This window comes from Macaca nemestrina, chromosome 19 (assembly GCF_043159975.1).
Source record: "Macaca nemestrina isolate mMacNem1 chromosome 19, mMacNem.hap1, whole genome shotgun sequence".
NCBI classification, from domain to species: Eukaryota; Metazoa; Chordata; class Mammalia; order Primates; family Cercopithecidae; genus Macaca; species Macaca nemestrina.
The window spans coordinates 81,831,139-81,849,903 of NC_092143.1; the positions used below are offsets into that span (position 1 = coordinate 81,831,139).

The 18,765-nt window shown below is 46.3% G+C and overlaps 1 protein-coding gene across 14 annotated transcripts in view; it reads left to right on the top strand.

Annotated features, from left to right (window-relative positions):
* Nucleotides 1-2,339: 2,339 nt before the first annotated feature.
* LOC105478913 (piezo type mechanosensitive ion channel component 2) overlaps nt 2,340-18,765 on the top strand; it is a 475,658-nt gene continuing 459,232 nt past the window's right edge. For 5 of the 14 annotated variants that reach the window (XR_011617161.1, XM_011736642.3, XM_071085708.1 and 2 more), the window contains exon 1: nt 10,893-11,877. Coding sequence is in view for 12 of the 14 variants with exons in the window: in XM_011736642.3 (XP_011734944.1) it covers nt 11,814-11,877 (64 nt within the window). In the remaining 2 variants the exon portion in view is untranslated. Of the gene's footprint in view, nt 2,407-10,839; nt 11,878-18,765 lie in introns of those variants that run through there. The other 9 variants (XM_011736639.3, XM_011736640.3, XR_985592.3 and 6 more) reach the window with 6 other exon arrangements.

Genomic DNA, 18,765 nt, shown 5'->3' on the forward strand with positions numbered 1-18,765 from the left:
TCTGAGAAATAAGAGTTATTCATATTAATGCTCAGGGTTTATAGCTGCCTCATTCAGAATGTTTCCATGTTCCTTGGCAAGGGAGTCACGGAGGCAATCGTCCTCCCACACCTTCTGAGATTTTAGCTCACAGCTTTGTGCCACTTCTCCATTCTGAATGGAAACTTCTTTGTGAAATCACTAATGTTAACGTGCCTTAGGAACTATTTTATGCAGCCTATCGTCCACTTCACAGAGAAAATAAATGTCCTAGACATTTATTTTCAGAGGTGGCTGGGCGTGGTGGCTCATGCCTGTAATCCCAGCACTTTGGGAGGCCGAGGTGGACAGATAGCCTGAGGTCAAGAGATCGAGACCAGCCTGGCCAACGTGGTGAAACCCCGTCTCTACTAAAAATATAAAAATCAGCTGGGCATGGTGGTCGGTGCCTGTAATCCCAGCTACTTGGGAGGCTGAGGCAGGAGAATTGCTTGAACCTGGGAGGTGGAGGTTGCAGTGAGCTGAGATCACACCACTCCACTCAAGCCTGGCGGCAAAGCAAGACTGTCTCAAAAAAATAAAAAAATTTAAAAAAAGAAAGAGAGAAAAAGGAAAGAAATGTCCCAGAGGCGACTCTCCTTGCATCCAAGATTCTACCAAATTGTTGAATCTAATAACGTTTGCCCTTCTAGGGCATAAAACAAATGGAATTAAAGCTCATGGGGAAAAATATGCATAACATGTGTTATTGGTTGAAGGATTCTCCTCAAAGCAGATAGTTTAAAAAAAAACATTAATAATTATAGTAACAATGATAATATTACACTGGTTTGTGTAATATTTCATAGTTAGCAGGTAAAGTAGGTTCAAATGTCTCATTTTAGTTTTACATCAATCCTAGATGTGAAATTGGCTGGCTTATGCATAATTATGAATCAGTGTCATCATGTAACTACTAGGAGAAAATTCAATGGTAGAGAAACTTAATCACACACAAAATGGTGATTGCCCTAGAAACAAAAAGGTTGCCACAAGCCAAGTGAAAAAAAAAAAGGGTGAAAATGCTAAAATCCACCATTCAACAAATCAAACTGTAATAATTGGTTCAGCATACTTCATTTTCTAAAATGCAGTCATAGCTTAGGTAGAATTTTTTAAACTTACTTATCAGAAACACCTTGCTACTGATTTTTTTCACAATTAAATTAGTTAATACTACAATATGAATAAATTATAAATGAAATGTGTTAATCCATTTCCTTAATTCTAAATAGTCAGATTATTTCTAAATTTTTCCACTACTATCAAAAATGTGCTAGTGAACATGTTCTGACTAAAATTTCGTCTCTACTTTGGATTAGTCCTTTAAATAAATTTGTAGAATTTATTTGGGACATACTTTCCCCACATGCCGATATAAAAGGAATCTTCAAATATACTTTGGATGCAACAGTAAATGCTTTCATTTCACCGTAATTTTGCCAATATTAGTTATGACATTTTAAAGTTGCTAATAAACTATTTTGTGGGTGAAAAATTAATTGTGAAAAATTAATTTTGGATTTAATTTTTCTAATTTTACCTTTTAGTGAGGTTATCTTTTCATGTGTTAGTTTATGTTTCTCCTAGGTAAATTTCATGAATTATTGAAACAAATGGGTAGCAACTGCAACATATGTTGCAAATATTACCCTCAATCTGTTGTTTCTGTTAAAACTTTAGTGTATATAATCACAATGGTAATTCTTATTATGTGCTTATTTTTGTTCTTGAATGTTTAAAGTGTGAGGATATTGAACACTTTCTGAACGGTTTGTGCAAATCTAGCTTTTTATAGGTGTGTGTTGTGGGGGATGAGGAGTTTCTGGGGTGAGGGACATAAACAGGGACCAGGAGGAGATAATTTCCTGGGGCCCAGGCATGTTACCAAGGAAGATTTGAAAAACACATTTTTATCTTAACATGTTATTTAGAGTGGAACCTGGAATTGCATAGTACGATTCTAAGGGGGTACAGGCAATTGTACTGTGCTAAGTTTTAATTACATGACTGTGTGGAATTCTTCTTAGAATGTAGCTAGATGTCCAGGTGAATTTACATAAGGGACCCCACTCAACACACAACCGGACAAGAGAGGCTTTCTGGGTGCCCGGGGAAGGCCACCTCCTCCTCCAGGGCTGGCTTCATGGTGTGCAGCCTAGCAAGTCACAGGACCACAGCTCCGAGGATGCTGCACTTGCTTTACTGCTCTGCTCTTCCTGGCCTGAAAAATCTGAATAATTTTACCTTTGAACCTGTGTTTTGCAAGCAAAGTCCACAGGACAGTGGCGCATGCAGACGCAGAGGCCCACGCAGACCCGGGGCGCACGTGCAGTATGCACGTGTGGTGTTCTCGCTGCGCCGTGTGCATTTGGCTTCTACGTGCAGGTAAGCACAGAGCTCTTGTGGATCCCCCAGGCGTGGGAGTTCAGGGTAAGCATACTACTTGTGACTGAGTGAGATGGGGAGCAGTAGTGACAGCCCTGGGACACCATGTTTTCCCTTTGAACAAGAATCTCTTCAAATGCAGAAAGAGGACAATGGCATTCTAAGGACCACCAATGACCAAAGAAACCTATCATATCCTTTCTTTTTAAAAGTTGATATACAACAGTTGTACATCTTTTCAGGGTGCATGTGATAGTTTGGTACCTGTACATGGCCATACCGTCCTGAATGTGCCTGATCTCCTCATGCCCTTTCTTACCCGTTTCTAACAGCCTAAGTGTTAGTCAGCCACTTACGTGGAAACTGATGACATGCAAGGAAAGGGGAGAAAGGACACCCCTAGTTCCTTTCTCTGTCAGCCCACTCTTACTCGCAGTAAGCCAGAGGCAGAGAATGCTGGTAGAATGTGAGTATATCGAGAAGTGAAATAAAAACAGTTGAGTTCATTCCATGCAGTCTGTCAACCGTTTTGCTAAGAACAAAGTGCATATGCCTGTATGAGCTACACAACACAAACTGTGTGACTTCAATAATTCTGCATATGAGTTGAATGCTCTTATATTTACTTGCATTTAAAACTGACATTGTAGAATATACATATTTATGGTCAAATTATGCTAATAATTTAAATAATTTTAACTTTGACTCACTTAGAACATTAAATGGCAAAATAAAGTGCTACGGCAATTAGAGAGAGAGAGGCCATAAAAGAAAGGGAAAACCTTTATATTTAAGGGTTCTGAGCAGCACTTTGTTTTCTGCCTTTTGAACAAGGAGCCAACAGTTTCATTTTGCATGGGAGCTCACAAATTTTGTAGCTGGCCCTAGACTCATCTGAGGTGGGAGAGCAGTTATCTGACAGAATCTCAAAGAGTCATCACTGTTTTGAGACGTATAACATCAGAAACTTGAATTTTGGAAAAGACGTTTTCCACAACTGAGGTTCACTCACCTTTAATTTTATAGCATGTTTTGTTTTATTAAATGCTTGCTTTTCTCAGCTGTGTTAACAGAATACAAGAAAATGCATTTTTTCCTTTATCAGAAAGAGGGAAGGAACCCAGTGACAGTGATAACCCAGGCAAGGGGACACAGGGACCCCATCTCACTGAGGGATTTTGATTCCAGAGGTTTCGCTTCTCACTTGAGGGGAAGGGCACTGTTGTCTTCTGCTTATTTTAGTAAGGGGACTGCGATGGCTAATACTGAGTGTCAGCTTGATTGCATTGAAGGATGCAAAGGATTGTTCCTGGGCGTGTCTGTGAGGATGTTGCCAGAGGAGAGTAACATTTGAGTTGGTGGACTGCAACAGGCAGACCCACCCTCAATCTGGGTGGGCACCATCTAGTCAACTGCCAGCACGGGTAGAATAAAAGCAGGCAGAGGAACGTGGAAAGGCTAGACTGGCTTGGTCTCCCGGCCTATATCTTTCTCCTGTGCTGGATGCTTCCTGCCCTAGAACATCGGACTCCCAGGTTCTTCAGCTTTGGGACTCTTGGACCTTCATCCACAGACTGAAGACTGCACTGTCGGCTTCCCTACTCTTGAGGTTTTGGGACTCAGACTGGCTTTCTTGCTCGTCAGCTTGCAGACAGCCTATTGAGGGACCTCACCTTGTGACTGCGTCAGTCAATACTCCTTAATAAATTCCCCTTTATATATACATCTATTCTATTAGTTCTGTCCTTCTAGAGAACCGTAATACAGGGGCCATGTCCCCACATCCCAATACAAACAAGCAAAACTCTTGTCTGAAGCACCTGAAAGAATCTTACATGAGCCCATGATGTTTATCTTGTCATTGGGCAAGCCAGAGAAAGTGTCACACTGACCCACGGAGAAAAGCTTTCCACAGTCAGGAAGTTCACCCTCGAGGTCTGCTCTCCCGTTTTGGGAGTGTGGCTAAGCGTTTGCTCGTGCCCGCCAATGCCCTCCGTCTGCGGAGGAGTAAGTGGGTCACAGGAATGTGCTTTTGGCCTGAGGAATTGCATCTCACTGGCTACAGCATTGCTGCAGGCCCAGAGGGCACATACACATTTGCTCTGCCTGTACGGAGATTTAGAAGAAAGCAGATTGAGCACACAAAAACCCCAAAGTGGGAAAACCCACAAAACCCAGAAAGGTCAAGCAATTTATTTAGCAATATTTCAGCCAGAGGTTGCCAGAACTGAAATGTCCCACGTCTCTCCACTTCCTGCCAGTGCGCTTTGGGTCCCCCATCTGGGAGGCAAACAGCAGCACAAAGACAGAACACTAAGGACGGCGAACTCCAGGTTTCCCGTGCGACAGTCCTTATTCCTGTGATCTATGACTGCCTGTGTCGGTTGTTTTGCTTGTACTTAAGTGTTTACTACTGTTCCAATTTAATGGAAAATAGAGTAGCCTATAAATTGGAAACCATATGACCTGGCAAACGGTTTAAGCTGTGTGGGATGCCCAGTTGATGGAATATGGAAATTTACTGTGAACTGCTGCTCTTAAATCCTTTAACACATAGTACTCTCTGCTGCCGCTGGGATGCCGTCTGCTCTTTCTGCCTGGGAACACTATTCCTTCTCTTCTCACCTAGGTAACTCCTTTATTCAGTCAACAAATATTATGCCGTCTGTACTACGGGCCCCATGCTCTTTTAGGTCCTGGGCATACAGCCATGAACAACAAAGTCCCTGCCCACTTGGAGCTTACATTCTGGTGAATCCACACTCACCCTTCAAGATGTGACACACACCACCTTCTCAAGGGATCTGTCCTCCTGTGCCTCCCCCAGAGGAGGCTGGGTTTACCTTTTTTTTTTTTTTTTTTGAGACAGAGTTTCGCTCTTTTTGCCCAGGCTGGAGTGCAATGGCGCGATCTGGGGTCACCGCAACCTCCGCCTCCTGGGTTCAAGCGATTCTCCTGCCTCAGCCTCCCGAGTAGCTGGGATTACAGGCACGTGCCACCACCCCGGCTAATTTTGTATTTTTAGTAGAGACGGGGTTTCTCCATGTTGGTCAGGCTGGTCTTGAACTCCCGACCTCAGGTGATCCACCTGCCTCGGCCTCCCAAAGTACTGGGATTACAAGCGTGAGCCACCGCGCCCGGCGGGTTTACCATTTATACTCTCCCATAAGGTCCAATACTTCTTCAGAGTTGTTTGCATGCATGTATTATTTTCTTCATTGTTTATACATATTTGGTTAATGTCTGTCTCTCCTTGCTGGATGGTCACTTTATGAAGGCAGTGGTTGTGCTGGTTCTGTCCACTGCTGTGTTTCTGAGCCCATCAGCCTGCAACATAGGGTATAATCAATGTTGATTGTGGCTAATTGCATGCTTTCTGCTAAAAGTACTCGTATTTTTTTTTTTTCAATATACTTCTAGCCAAAAGGTGGCACTGCAGGAGAGTAAGTGAACAAAGCTTCAACCTAGTTAACTCCAGTCATTGGATGGGATCCAATTAGTTACAGGCTAATGTTAGAACTAGAAATGGCTTATTTCAAAACCTGTACACACTCATATCCATACACATATTTGAAATCTCAATAAAACCAATGAATGAAAGTCACCTAAGCCTATTAAGAATATTAATATTTCTATGACGATTGAAGAGAACCAGATGCAGTTACAAACAGCTAGAATCCAAATTAAGATTTATTAACTAACAAATATCTACTTAGGATATAGACAAGTTGAATTTTTTTATTTCGGTGGTTATGAGTAAGGAAAAAAAACCTGTAATTTTTTTTGGTTAGTAACTTGCTTTGACTTACTACATTTCACTGCAAAATTATCCTTCAAATTCCAGTTCCCTTCCATAAAGTCTTCTTATAGCATGATAAGCCTTTCTGAAAAAATGATATTACAACAACCAGCAGCCTCTTCAAAGGCTTCAGGAACAAATACACAGAGAGTAGATAGACAACTGCTAGATAAAAATCTGCTCATGATGTTGGCTGTAAATAATGAATGGTGGTTTTCATGTTTTAGCGTTGGCCACCTGGGTGCCTGTGGTGCCCAAGGCAAGTCACCAACTTCATCAGAGCACCCACCCCACAAATTCGGAATCTCTTCCTTTATGTGTTTACCTCCAAAAACCAATTACAAGTTTACATGGTCCTTTTATTTTCTTTTCTTTTTTTTTTTTTTTTTGAGACGGAGTCTCGCTGTGTCTCCCAGGCTGGAGATGTTTCTGATGTGGTTATGGGTGAGTGTGTGTGTGTGTGCGCACATGCCTCTGTGTGTGTGTGTAATGAAAGTGTGTAAGTAGAATAGGATTCACTTGGAAACAACATTTTGCTTTATAGTCTGCTTTATAGATGAAATTTTATCCATGTCCTCATATCCTCCAATCTAATTGGAAAGATAAGGCCCATACACACGTCGATTAGCTGCTTTGTCACGGTTCTTGAACTACAGATACAAATCAACAGTGTGCTTCAGATTTGGCATCCATATTACAATTCACAAGCTGCAGTTAAGGCTATGGTATACGTTTTATGTATGTGTACGAAGACTCCACCGAAGGGCCAGATGTCAGAGACAGTGAATTTCACTGTGCATTGCTCTGATGAGGGATAACTTCTTTAGCAGACATATAACCAGACCATGTCTCCTACACATTATTAGAAGTTGTCTAGGTCTTTGGAATTTGGACACTTCAAAAATACTTCTGCTGTAAACATTAAATTGATAGCTTTTTAAAAATGTACAACCTCAGCATATATTAGCAAAAAGAAGAAAGCCATTCAGCTTCCAAGTTTTCTTAAGAATAAGAGCCAAAATCTCTGTGGCTTCTAATAAAAATAACTTCCAAATAAATATTGTGCCTTATGACACAAGGATAATTATAAATGAGAACTAGAAATATATATTTAAATTTTTTTATTAACACATATGTAAGAAAAACACATGTGACCAATGCTAGAAGATATTCTCCTTAATTAAGTTGGTAAGAGGTACCACATTCTCCACAGGCTGGATGGCGTCAATGGATTTTGGCAGATTTCACTGAAGGAAGAAAATGCCAGGTTGACAAAGTTTATATTCCTTGTGGGAGACATTGTTTTGTAAAGTTCCCATTTGGGACAATATCCATATCTGAGATCTTTCAAAGGAAGCTAACAGAGTATCCCAGAGAATAATGGACATAGAGCTAAACATGACACAGGCTACACACATTATCTGTGTTTTCCTAGTAAGCATGATACAAAAAAATTAGTGTTTGGGACAAAGATGGAGTTTCTGAATGATTTTGTCAATCAATGCAATAGTAAACCAAATTTAGAAAAGATAAAAGCTAGGGCCGGGTGTGGTGGTTCACACCTGTAATCCCAGCAATTTGGGAGGCCAAGGCGGGTGGATCACCTGAGGTCAGGAGTTCGAGACCAGCTTGGCCAACGTGGCAAAACCCTGTATCTACCAAAAATACAAAAATTAGCCAGGCATGGTAGTGTGCGCCCGTAGTCTCAGCTACCCGGGAGGCTGAGGCAGGAGAATTGCTTGAATCTGGGAGGCAGAGGTTGCAGTGATCTGAGATCGTGCCATTGCACTCCAGCCTGGGCAACAGAGTGTGACTTCATCTCACAAAAAAAAAAAAAAAAAAAAGATAAATCCAAACAGGTAAGATGAAATGCACACAAGGCACAAAGTGATATATTCTTTATAGAGAAAACCTTGAACGCTTATGAAAATGTTGATCAGTTCTTAAACATACTGATGGGAGCATAAACATATTGCTATCTGTCTCACAGCAGGTCACTAGGCTTTAGCATAATTGTTTGATAAATGTAGAATTAGTTCTTGTTTTTCAATAAACAGTAATAGGAATAATAGCAGCCAATATTCACTGAATGATTACTATGCACTAGGCATTTCTCTAAGAACTCTATAAACTGAATCTATCTGTGTGGACTCCATATTGGGTAGGTTTTACTGCTTTCCTTAACTTGCAGATGAAGAAACTGAGGCACTGACAGTCTCAATAATGATCAAAAGAAGTCATTGTTTGTCACTGTGGATGCAGAGAGGCATAGGGTGTCTGGTGCTTAATTCATTACCGGGGCTAAACTGGTGATTATACACATCAGGTACTCATGAAATATCAAGAGAATATGTCCATGAGTATTTTACATGTTTGATTTCTCCCCAAAGCATTTTTAAACTCACATACTCTTTCAGATTTTGGACAAGATTCCGGCAAACTTTGGAATAAAGTTTTCCAGGCAAGTAGAGCTCCTGAACAGTGATCAATACCCTCATGGGCTGGTGAGTCCTTAAAAACTAACCTGTCTGGACACCAGATACTGTTTTCTATGAGAGTGGGGAAAATTTAGGGTTAAACAGCCCTTATAAAAACAATGCCACTGCTATCATTATGTATGCTCAAGTCAAGTCCAGTGTGAAAATACAGCTTCAGAAAGGTGGGTGAGGTTTGGAGACACTGGTTTTGAAAGCCAGTGGACTGTCTTCTTGTCTTCTGAGTCTGATATGTAAATGAGGACAGCAGTCCTCACCCCTGACTGCATACTTAAGAATCACTTGAGAGCTTTAAAAAAAATACAGGTGTGGGGGCCCCATCGCAGACCAATTAAATCAGGATTTCAGGGAGTGTGGAGACTGAGCGTTTTTCAAAAGCTCCCCAGGTGCCTGCAACATGTAGCCAGCATGGAGAAGCCTGTATCAGATGTAGTCTAGACCGCTGAAACTTCCCCTTGAGTATATACGTTGGAAGTCTCAGAACTGGGATGTAGTTGTTAAAATGTCTAAAGCCCGAACAGCCAAGTTGGTACACACTGTGGCAGAGAAAGCCCGAAGTGTATTTGGTAAGACCACCCACCTGCTGGGATTCTTGTGCCTCCCAGCTTATGTTATTTTGAAAGATAATTATTGTGAAAAAGTCTAGACAGTTGTTAGTATGGAAAGCCTATCAAGAACATGAGAAAGTATTCAGAGAATACAGAATTCATGTGTTGACACAATATTATTTACAATTCAGAAGTCCTTCACCTATTAGCTCCCAAGAACGAGTTGTACAGGGGGTGAGGTGTGGAGGTCATGGATGTGAAGGCAGACTTATGAACATCAAAATTAGTGGTAGATTTATATCAGGTTTCTACAAACAGGCTACACAAACCATTTCTTGGTAGCATTTCTTGGTGACTGGCTGCTAATTTTTCTATCCTCTCCTGTAGGTCTGCTGTTGAGCTCATGACTACGCCGGGATTTAGGTGCTATCTAAGCTTCTTGAGGATGGCAGAGCACTTGGGTGGTTTGTTTCAGGGTGTCTTCACAATATTCCAACTGTCTTGAGTCTTTATTCCAAAAGCAATGGTTCATAGTTTCTCTAATTCTCGGAGAATTCGTGAAGTCACCTGAGCTCAAACCACAAGCTTACCCTGTCTCAAAAAAGGGATGTCCACAAAAGGGTTTCAAATGGCTAAAAAGACGGGGGTTTGCATGTTTTTCATCAGCTCACCGCTCCATCCCCTCTGACTAATGCAAGCCAGGAATGTAGGTGCGGAAGGGAAGCCAGGTCCTTTCCAGTGGGTCCTCCTGATGGAACGCCAGTCCTGAATAGTCCTCTCTACAGATGCTAACAGCCTCTTCCTCCATGTCCGGACAGACCCCTACCGTGCTCTAGCGAGTAGACCCAGGCACACTGCAGTCTCCCAGCTAGAGCCAGATTTCTCTAGATCTTGCCTAGAACAGGCAAAAAGGCGTGCACTAGGAGAAAGGGAGAATATTCTCAGTGCCAACGCTCTCTTTCCCCAGAGCCACGACAAGCAAGGAGCAAAGCTGAGGCGAAAACGAAGAGTTCCCCCCAAATGCACAAAGTGGGTGCATATCTGTTGGGGAAAACCCGGAATTTCCCAGTCTATTCAGAATGGCAAGTTCTTGCTATGTGAAATACGGGCAGGGTTAATGGTGCGGATGAATTCGGCTCTATTCTTAATGCCAGTGTGGACCTGTGGACCCAGCAGAAGTGAGGGTCGCACAGCACTGTTCAAGCCCCTGGCTCCTCTCCTGCCGGGCCTGTGCGTTTCCCTCGGACCTTAAACGGTTCCTTGGTTTGGGCAAGCTCAGGGCCCGGCCGGGTGGACTGGATGCCAGGGTGCACCTCCGGAATGACAGGACCGCGCAGAGCCGCGGGGCTGCGGGAGCCAGTGGGGCAGGAGTGCCCGCGGAGGCCGAGCCAGGGCGCGCCGCCCACCTGCCAGGCCAGGCCGGGTCTCTCCCGGGCGCAGGAGCCGCGGGTGGGGGCTCGCCCTCCGCGCCGGTGCGAGGCTCTCCCTTCCCCGGCCGCTCAGGGGCGGGCTCGGCGCGCGCAGGCCCCGGAGCCGCCATCCCATTGGCCGCGGAACACGCCCGTCCCCGAGTGAGGGCTTCGAAAGTTTCATTGAAGGCGGAGAAGCGCGCGCCGCCGGGGAGCCCCGGCTGCGCGGCGAGGGCCAGGCAGTGAGGCGGCGGGCCGGGGTCGCGCTGGGCGACGGGACGGCGCTGGCTTTTCTCTGGCGTTTCAAAGTGAGGCCGTGGAGGAGGGAGTGGGAGACCCACCCACCCGGTATGCGCTCTGGTCTCCATTGCTGCCCACGCTCGCGCCGTTCCTTCGAGTGAGGACGGGACTCGCAGCGCCGCGGGTGGACCGGACCCACAAGGCGTGCCCCGTGGTGGCGGGGATGGTTCTGCGCGCCTGGCAGCTGCCACCCCGGTCTCCCCGGCCCGAAGCTGGGGGACGCAGGGGCTGAGCTGCGCTGCCGCTTGGGGATCCGCCGCGGGCCGCCCGGGGGCTGGAGGGCGAGACTCCGAGAGCAGCTCCGAGAGCCGGGGCCGAGGCCAGAGCGCGGCAGCCCGTGTGGGCAGCGGAGACGAGGCCGGGCGAAGGAGACGCGGTGGCTTCGGAGGGGCTTCCAAATAGAAGATTCCCCGGCCGCCCCCGAACGACGCCCCGGGAGCCGGGCGGTAGCGCAGCACGCCCTTCTCGCCCCCTTTGCTCGCCGCGCCGCCTCCCAGGACCCTCCCAAAGCGTCCCTCTCCAAGACCCCGGCACCAGCTACCCCTGAAGAAACCGCCGCTGCTGCCGGATCCGGGATTCACACTTCATGGGCCAGGCGCAGGGGGTCGGGCGCCGGGCTAGGTGGCCGCCAAGAGCCTGGTGAGGGGCTACCTGGAGCCCGGTGGGAGAGGGGCGGCCAGGAGCCCCGGGAGCGCGACCTCGGGGCGGAGAGAGCCGCGGCCCGCGCCGAGGCGATGCTCGGGTGGCTGCGAGCTGCCGGCGGCGAGAGACCATAGACGGGCATGGGCCTGGCGTCCCACCACCCCTAGCGACCCTCAAGCCTCGCCCTTCTGCTCCGACTCGCCGGACCGACGCGATGGCCTCGGAAGTGGTGTGCGGGCTCATCTTCAGGCTGCTGCTGCCCATCTGCCTGGCAGTAGGTGAGTCTGGTCCGCTCTCCGAGGGCACTTGAGGAGGACGAGGGGGGCGCCCGGGTGGGGGACTTCCTAACAAAGTGAAGGGCTCTGGTGCTCGGGGGTTCGGTTCGCGAGGCCGGCGGCGTCAGACGCGCGCTGTCCCTGGTGCGCAGCCGGGCTTTCTCACTTCCCACTCGGGCGCGCGATCGGGGTACCTCTCAACCGGATGCTCGGGATGGGCATGTGCTGGAAACTGTTTGTGTTGAATTTAGTTACACGTGGATTTCCTTTCGTGGAGTACTGACTTGTGCGCTAAGGATGGCCATTGCTGTGGCTGGAAGGCGAATGCGTCCCCATCGTAGGTACAGTCAGGCTCCTACCTGCGCCCCTCGCCCCATTGACCCTGCAAGCGCAGCATGCTGTGCGTCCTGACGGCCCAGAGGCCATCTCTCCCAGACCCCAAATCCCAGCAACCATGAAGGAAGAAGTGAAGGACTCCGGTCATTCAAAAAAGAAAAAGAGGGACGAGGTACGGGGAGACATGCCTTGATGTTTCTTACTTATTGTTTTAAACCTCCACAAAAGCCCCTACTACAAAAGTGCTGGATACTAAGGCTATAGACCCCCCCAACACCTAGTCCCGCCCCCCAGCGACCGCCCTCTCCAGATTTTAAAGGGTTAGAAAGCAGGGTTGGAACTCCTTGGGACTGGCAAGGGCTCAGGGAGGACCGCAAGGGAGACTCCTTGACGCCCAGACAAGCATTGCACCGTTTCCCCAGGACTGGCCTGGCGTGCAAAGCAACTGGGTGCTGCGTTCTGGGAGTCGGACGGTTTCTGAGCTTCTCCTCAAACAGGCAGTGCGTGCCTGTGACATTGAATTCCTCGCCTAAGAATGATGGACCCCGGCGCCTTGCTCTCACTCTCACCAACAAGAGCTAGGACGTAGAGCGCTTTCACCAAGTAGTAACTGCATTTACAGAGGGTGTGACCTTCGCAGAAAAGGCCACCTTTTGCGTCTTGACCGAGGTTGATGACTCGGCATCTTGCCAGAGGTTGAGCACACCTGTGTTAAATGTTTGCTTTGTGCAAGCAATCGAATGGGGGCTCTAGTGTGATTGGTGACGGTCAGGACAGTTACCGGGAGAGTTTTTGTAACACACTTCGTGAGTGAAGAATCTGGGAGATGTCTTTTCTATAAACCTCATCGGAAAACCCAGAAAGGTGCTCCCAGTGGAAAGAAGGTGTGGCCAGGCGGGGTCCCTGGGCAGCAGGAGGGACCCGCGGGTTGGTGCTGGCCTCCTTCTCTGCTTTGCAGTTTGAGTTTCCATTTTGCAGGGGTCTAATCTCACTCGCACAGATGAAGAGCTAAGCTTCCACAAAGCGAATATGTACCTCTCCCCGCCAGCTTGAAAAGCGATTTGGGAAAGGGATTCTTCAGGTGCCTTACAGAGGGTGTCACTGTTCAGGGATCATCTTTGTATCCTAAGCATTTGGCACTGTGCCTGGCACATTTACTATTTGTGAATTTTGGAAGCTAGTGACCGAGTTAACAAGGGGCTTTTTGCATGAAGCGTGATTTGTGATCCTCAATGCAGACCAGGGAGGGGTCCTGGGGAGTGGCACTAAGGTTAAAGGCCGCTCTCCTCCCTCCCAGTCCCTCTATCGGCCGTCCTCCTCCCCACTGTTCCTGGAGGATGGACACCCTCTTCCCCAGCCCCCGTCTCCCTCTCCAAGGGACAGCAGCTCACTGTGACTGTTGGAAGAGTTAGGCAGGTGGTTCCCTGCAGCCCGCTTGGTCCACTCTGTGACTTGCACCAGTGGCGGAATGGCGTTCCAGCAGCGATTGCCTGCGACCTCGCTCTGAGCATAGGCTCTTGCAGGTTGGGCTCCCTTACCTGCCTCCAAGCCCCGCAGCCTCTGGGGTTGGGGTCCTGTCAGTCCTACTAAAGGTTGGTGGCCTATGCTACAAACTCCTTCAGTAGGGCTGTAGTACTCTGCCCTCCCAAGGGGAGCTGACCTGGCTCACAGCATTCCCAGCTTGGGTTGCTGGGCACAGGGGTGTGGGGCAAGTGACTCTGCAGCCAGGGTGGAGGTGAGGGACTGGGGTCTGGACTCAGCGCTGCCTCTCCCCACTGGGACCCCCACACAGCTTCTTCTGTGGTGCCAGCACACTGTTCACCTCCTGCTGGCTGGCTTGTACCCCAGGGCAGGCTGGGGGCTCTGGCTGCCTGAGTCCACTTTGTTCCTGGACTTTCTTGGGAGGAGCTGGGATTCCAGGGGCGACAAGATAGTAACCTTGGCTGACACGCAAACTGCTTCCTCCCTGGGGGACAGCTGAGTCTGCCCAGGAGATTCTGGGGCTGCCTTCCTTGTCCAACTCATTCTTCAGGACTCCCACACCTCTCTGGGTTCAGGGAGACTAACCTAGGTGTGTGTGTGTGCATGACTGTGTAAGAGTTTGTGTGAATGTGAGTTTGAGTGCATAAGTGTGAGTGTGCACGTGTGTGAGGAGTATGTGTGAGTGTGAGTATGAGTGTGTGGGGGTTTAGAAGGTAGTGATCCCACTTGCTCAGCCTGAAACCTGTTGCTTTCCCCTGCCCTAGGAAAAGCCTCATCCAGGAGAAAGCAGAGGAGGTGGACTGGCCCCTGGCTGGACGAGAGCCTGAGCTCCCTGGGAGACCTGACTCTAGGGACCCCTTCACGTGTTGGGTGCTTAGAACAGATGACCTGCATTCTGGAAAATTACTGACCTCTTCTAATCATGATACTTACTTACAGGGATGAAAGAGGGCTGAGCAGATATGCTACCTTATTTTACCATTTGATTCTTTTCTGCAAGAAGTGGAGATTTCCAAGGTTATTGGAGGGTTTTCAGGTCTGCCTACTCCCAAGGTGCTACTAAGTCAAATATTCAGGTTTCTCTCCTGCGCATAGTGAATGCAAAGGTCTGCTTGCCATTAGAATCGATTTTACAGTTTAGCCATCTATTTTTATATCTGGAGAAGGCAACCTTCAAAGCTAAGCCTTTGCAGAAGCTTTTACATATTTTCCTTTAAACTCATCTCTCTAACGCTGATGTTGAAATTTTCCTGCACCGAAATTCCTAGCCTTTTTACTTAATGATAGATGTTAAAAATTAACTGCTGTTGTGTTTAATCTAATGGTTACAGATTTTTCCCTATAAGAGAAATTTTAAGGGAAATGATAAGTGAAATCCAGGCCTCTTCAGTGCAGATGTTATGTGATTCGTGAGTGTTAAAAGCAAAACAAAACCATAAGAGAATATGTTATTTACCGTCCAAAATGAACATCGAGTGACGGATATGCATATAGTCATAGCCACCAAACATTTTAAATATCTCCCAAATTATCTGTGACTAGTTGCTAGTCATCTGATTGTTTTTCTTACACATACTACACAAAAAGGTAAAGACTTCCCATATTATGCAATCTGGGCAGTTTAAGAGGCTCTCATTGACATCATGGCTCTGTCCTTTACTGTGTGATTGTGGAGTTCCTTTTGTTTCTCTTTTCTTTCTGTAAAATGGAGATATTCATATTTCCTTCCTTGCATGGTTGTGATAGTGTGCACAGCACACCTTGTATAAAGCCTTCACACAGCAGGCGCTGCCTTACCTCTATGAAGATGAGCAGAGAGCAGAATGCTCAGGCGATGTCTCAGTCAAAATTAACAGACTAGGAAGTAAGAGCATGGACCAGGAGAAGCCTGACCTGAGGATGTGGGATTCATGGGACAGCAACTTAGTGCCTTCCTAGAGCCAAATTATGTGTGTGTGTGTGTGTGTGTGTGTGTGAGAGAGAGAGAGAGAGAGAGAGAGAGAGAGAGAGAGTGTGTGTGTGTGTGTGTGTGTGTGTGTGTGTGTGTGTGTGTGTTGGAGATTTTTAATTCTCAGGATTTTTCTAACCAGTTTTACTCAATATTCCAAATCTGCAGTTGCATTCTTCTGATAAAATAATAGGACTTAAAAACAATATTTAGAACAATTACATATTGTTCTCACTAGAACAATACTGATGATGTTTACTTTTGTCTTTCAGCATCATTTTTGTAGTCTTTATTTAATGTGATTTTATTTCTAACATGTCATTTTCCTTTTGGGTCCTTGTGTTACTAACAGTTAATTGTATGTGAAGTTACGTAGTATGATGTGTATGATATTATGCTTTTTTGCATAACTATTTAGGAGAACTTAGAATAGCATAAGCCCATCTGGATATTGAAGAACAGTTGATGAAGAACAATATGATGATACCATGTGTACAATCTACAACATTAGAGATTGTAAGATTTTTGATTTAAACAGTTGTCTTGAGAATATGGAATCAAACAAAATAAAAACACCCATTGAAATGAGGCTAAACACAAAAATATTGGGAAAAAAAAATGTTTTTGAGGTAATCTCGCACTGTTGCCCAGGCTGGATTGCAGTGGCATGATCTTGGCGCACTGCAACCTCCACCTCCCGGGTTCAAGCAATTCTCCTGACTCAGCCTCCTGAGTAGCTGGGATTACACGTGTGCACCACACCACCCCACTCCGCTAATATTTTGTATTTTTAGTAGAGACGGAGTTTCACCATGTTGGCCAGGCTGGTTTTGAACTCCTGAGTTCAAGTGATCCTCCTGCCTTGGCTTCCCAAAGTACTGGGATTACAGGCGTGAGCCACCACGCCTGGCCTGGAAAACATTTTTTAAATGTTTGGCTGTCAGTCGAGGTTTATCATATTCCTCAGAGCTTCCACTTGACCTTCCAGACCTGTCTAGGATGTGATGAAATCAAAATGATGAGAAGTACAGACTGAACATTGTGAAAAGCCCATCGGACATACAGTTTCTAATAACTTCATAATTTCTGAACTGTCTAGTAATTATCTAATAGGCATAGAACATTTAGCTAAATTATTTTTAAAATTTAAGAGCAACATATAGCTTTGCATTTTTTCAATGTGTTGGGTTTTTAAAAGAAAATATATATAACAGTTACCAGCTTATAAAATGTTTCATTGCGCCTGCAGCATATACATATAATTTTTACTTGCCTTGCTTTATCGTATAGGATGGTGAAGTTTTCTGGTTATGACTTGCTATTTTTAAATTCCCCTTTTGTGCTGTACTGTTTGGGCACAATCCTGCATTAAACTAGGATACTGTGGATAGACATATTTAAACTCCTTTTGTATATCAACTTGCAAATTATAGAGATATTTTACAAAAAAGGAATGGATTTGGCTTATCTGTGAGGTTAGTTCTGCCAGAAACTACTTAGGCTTTCTGTGGCCATTTCACCAGTCACCTGGAGGGGGAAGCTTTTGCTGAGCCCTTCGCTGCTGTCTTCAGGAGTGATTTCATTCTGCAACCCAAACTCAGGATATTGTCTCCCCAGTATTGTTGCCAACTCTGAACTCCCCACCCCACTTTAGATTCGACTTGGTCAACACCAAGCATCCTGTCTCCCCGGGGCCTTCTCTGGTGTGTGCTCAGAAGAGTTCTAGGTCAAGTGAACAAGCTCCCCTTCTGCTACTTAGCCTGCACGTTTGTGACGAGACTGTGGGTGCCACTGCTGCCTTGGGTGCCAGCGCTGTCCACACCAAGCACCCCGTTCATGGGCACGCCTCTAAGTTTTGCCCTTAAGCTTTCATCTCGGTCCACATATGTATTATGTGGCTCTACATCCTGTGCACCCTGCAGCTTGCGGAACCTCAGGCCTCCAACCTGGCCTCTTGGCCTTATTCCATTTTTACCCTGTGTGGTGCCAGATGTGCCTTCCCCTGCCCTAAGCCCCCCAGAATCTGTTCTTCCGAGAAGCGTAGTTGGGGCTTTTCTCAGTGGTCAGTTACATTCCAGCCTTAACCTTGGTCAAACCAGTCAATCCATTGTTACCCTTCTCCCTTAAATACACCACTTGGTCTTTAGCCCAACAGGCTTGTAGTCCTGAATGGCAGCATATAGGCTCTTTTCTTCAGTTGATAGAAGGCCCTGTCAGCCAGTTCTAAGCAAAGACAATTCTGTTCTTCTTGAGTTCTCTTTTCCATATAGGTTTCTCGGCATAATGACGCTTGGATAAGACAAACTTAGTCTGTCTCCCCTGATAGTCAAAATGCAGGTGAGTGGAGCAGGTATGTTAACTCTGCTTAATGAAGTTTCCCAGGGCTGCAGCCATGCTCTTCTATCCCACATGGGTTGCACTCCTCTGCACGGTTCAAGACAGCCTGTTACCACGTCCACATCAAGCTGAAGGCTGGAGGAAGCAGATGCAGAAGGAACACTCCTTCCCCACCCTCTGTGGGTACAGCCAGGAAGCTGCAAGGATCACTTCTGCTCACATCCAGTTAGCCTGAGTTTAGTAATCTTCTCCACCTACCTAACTGTAAAGGAAGCCGGGAAATGTCGTTCTTATTTTGGTGGATAATGTGCTCAGCTAAAATGGGAAAGGTGGGTCTGTGGCCATGACAGAGAGTGGATATTAGCAGCAATAACAGTGTCATCTATGCCTACTGTAGGTGAAGGTAACTTAGTGTGCCTGGCAGACACCACTGACATTTTTCTGAGGATCTATGCCGACACCCCTCTTTGCTTCTAGACCTTTAGCTAGACTCAAGTCCCTTGGCTTCTAAAGATGAGGCACAAAGTATGATCCATGAGATCTGTACTCCAAAACAACATGAGTTTCTCAGTTTAGACAGAAATCAGAGGAACGTGTGTGGGAATGGGTATTAGGGTGTGGAATAATGATGCGAGGAACATGAAGTTGGATCAGTCAGTGTTGTACCTCCAGGGCTTAGAAAGGGCTCTGACAGTTTGGTTGGTGGCAGAAACACGCACCAAAATGTGGCCTACACTAAACGAATTTGAAATGCCAGAGCTGCCTCGGTATGCCATGGTGGAAGGGAT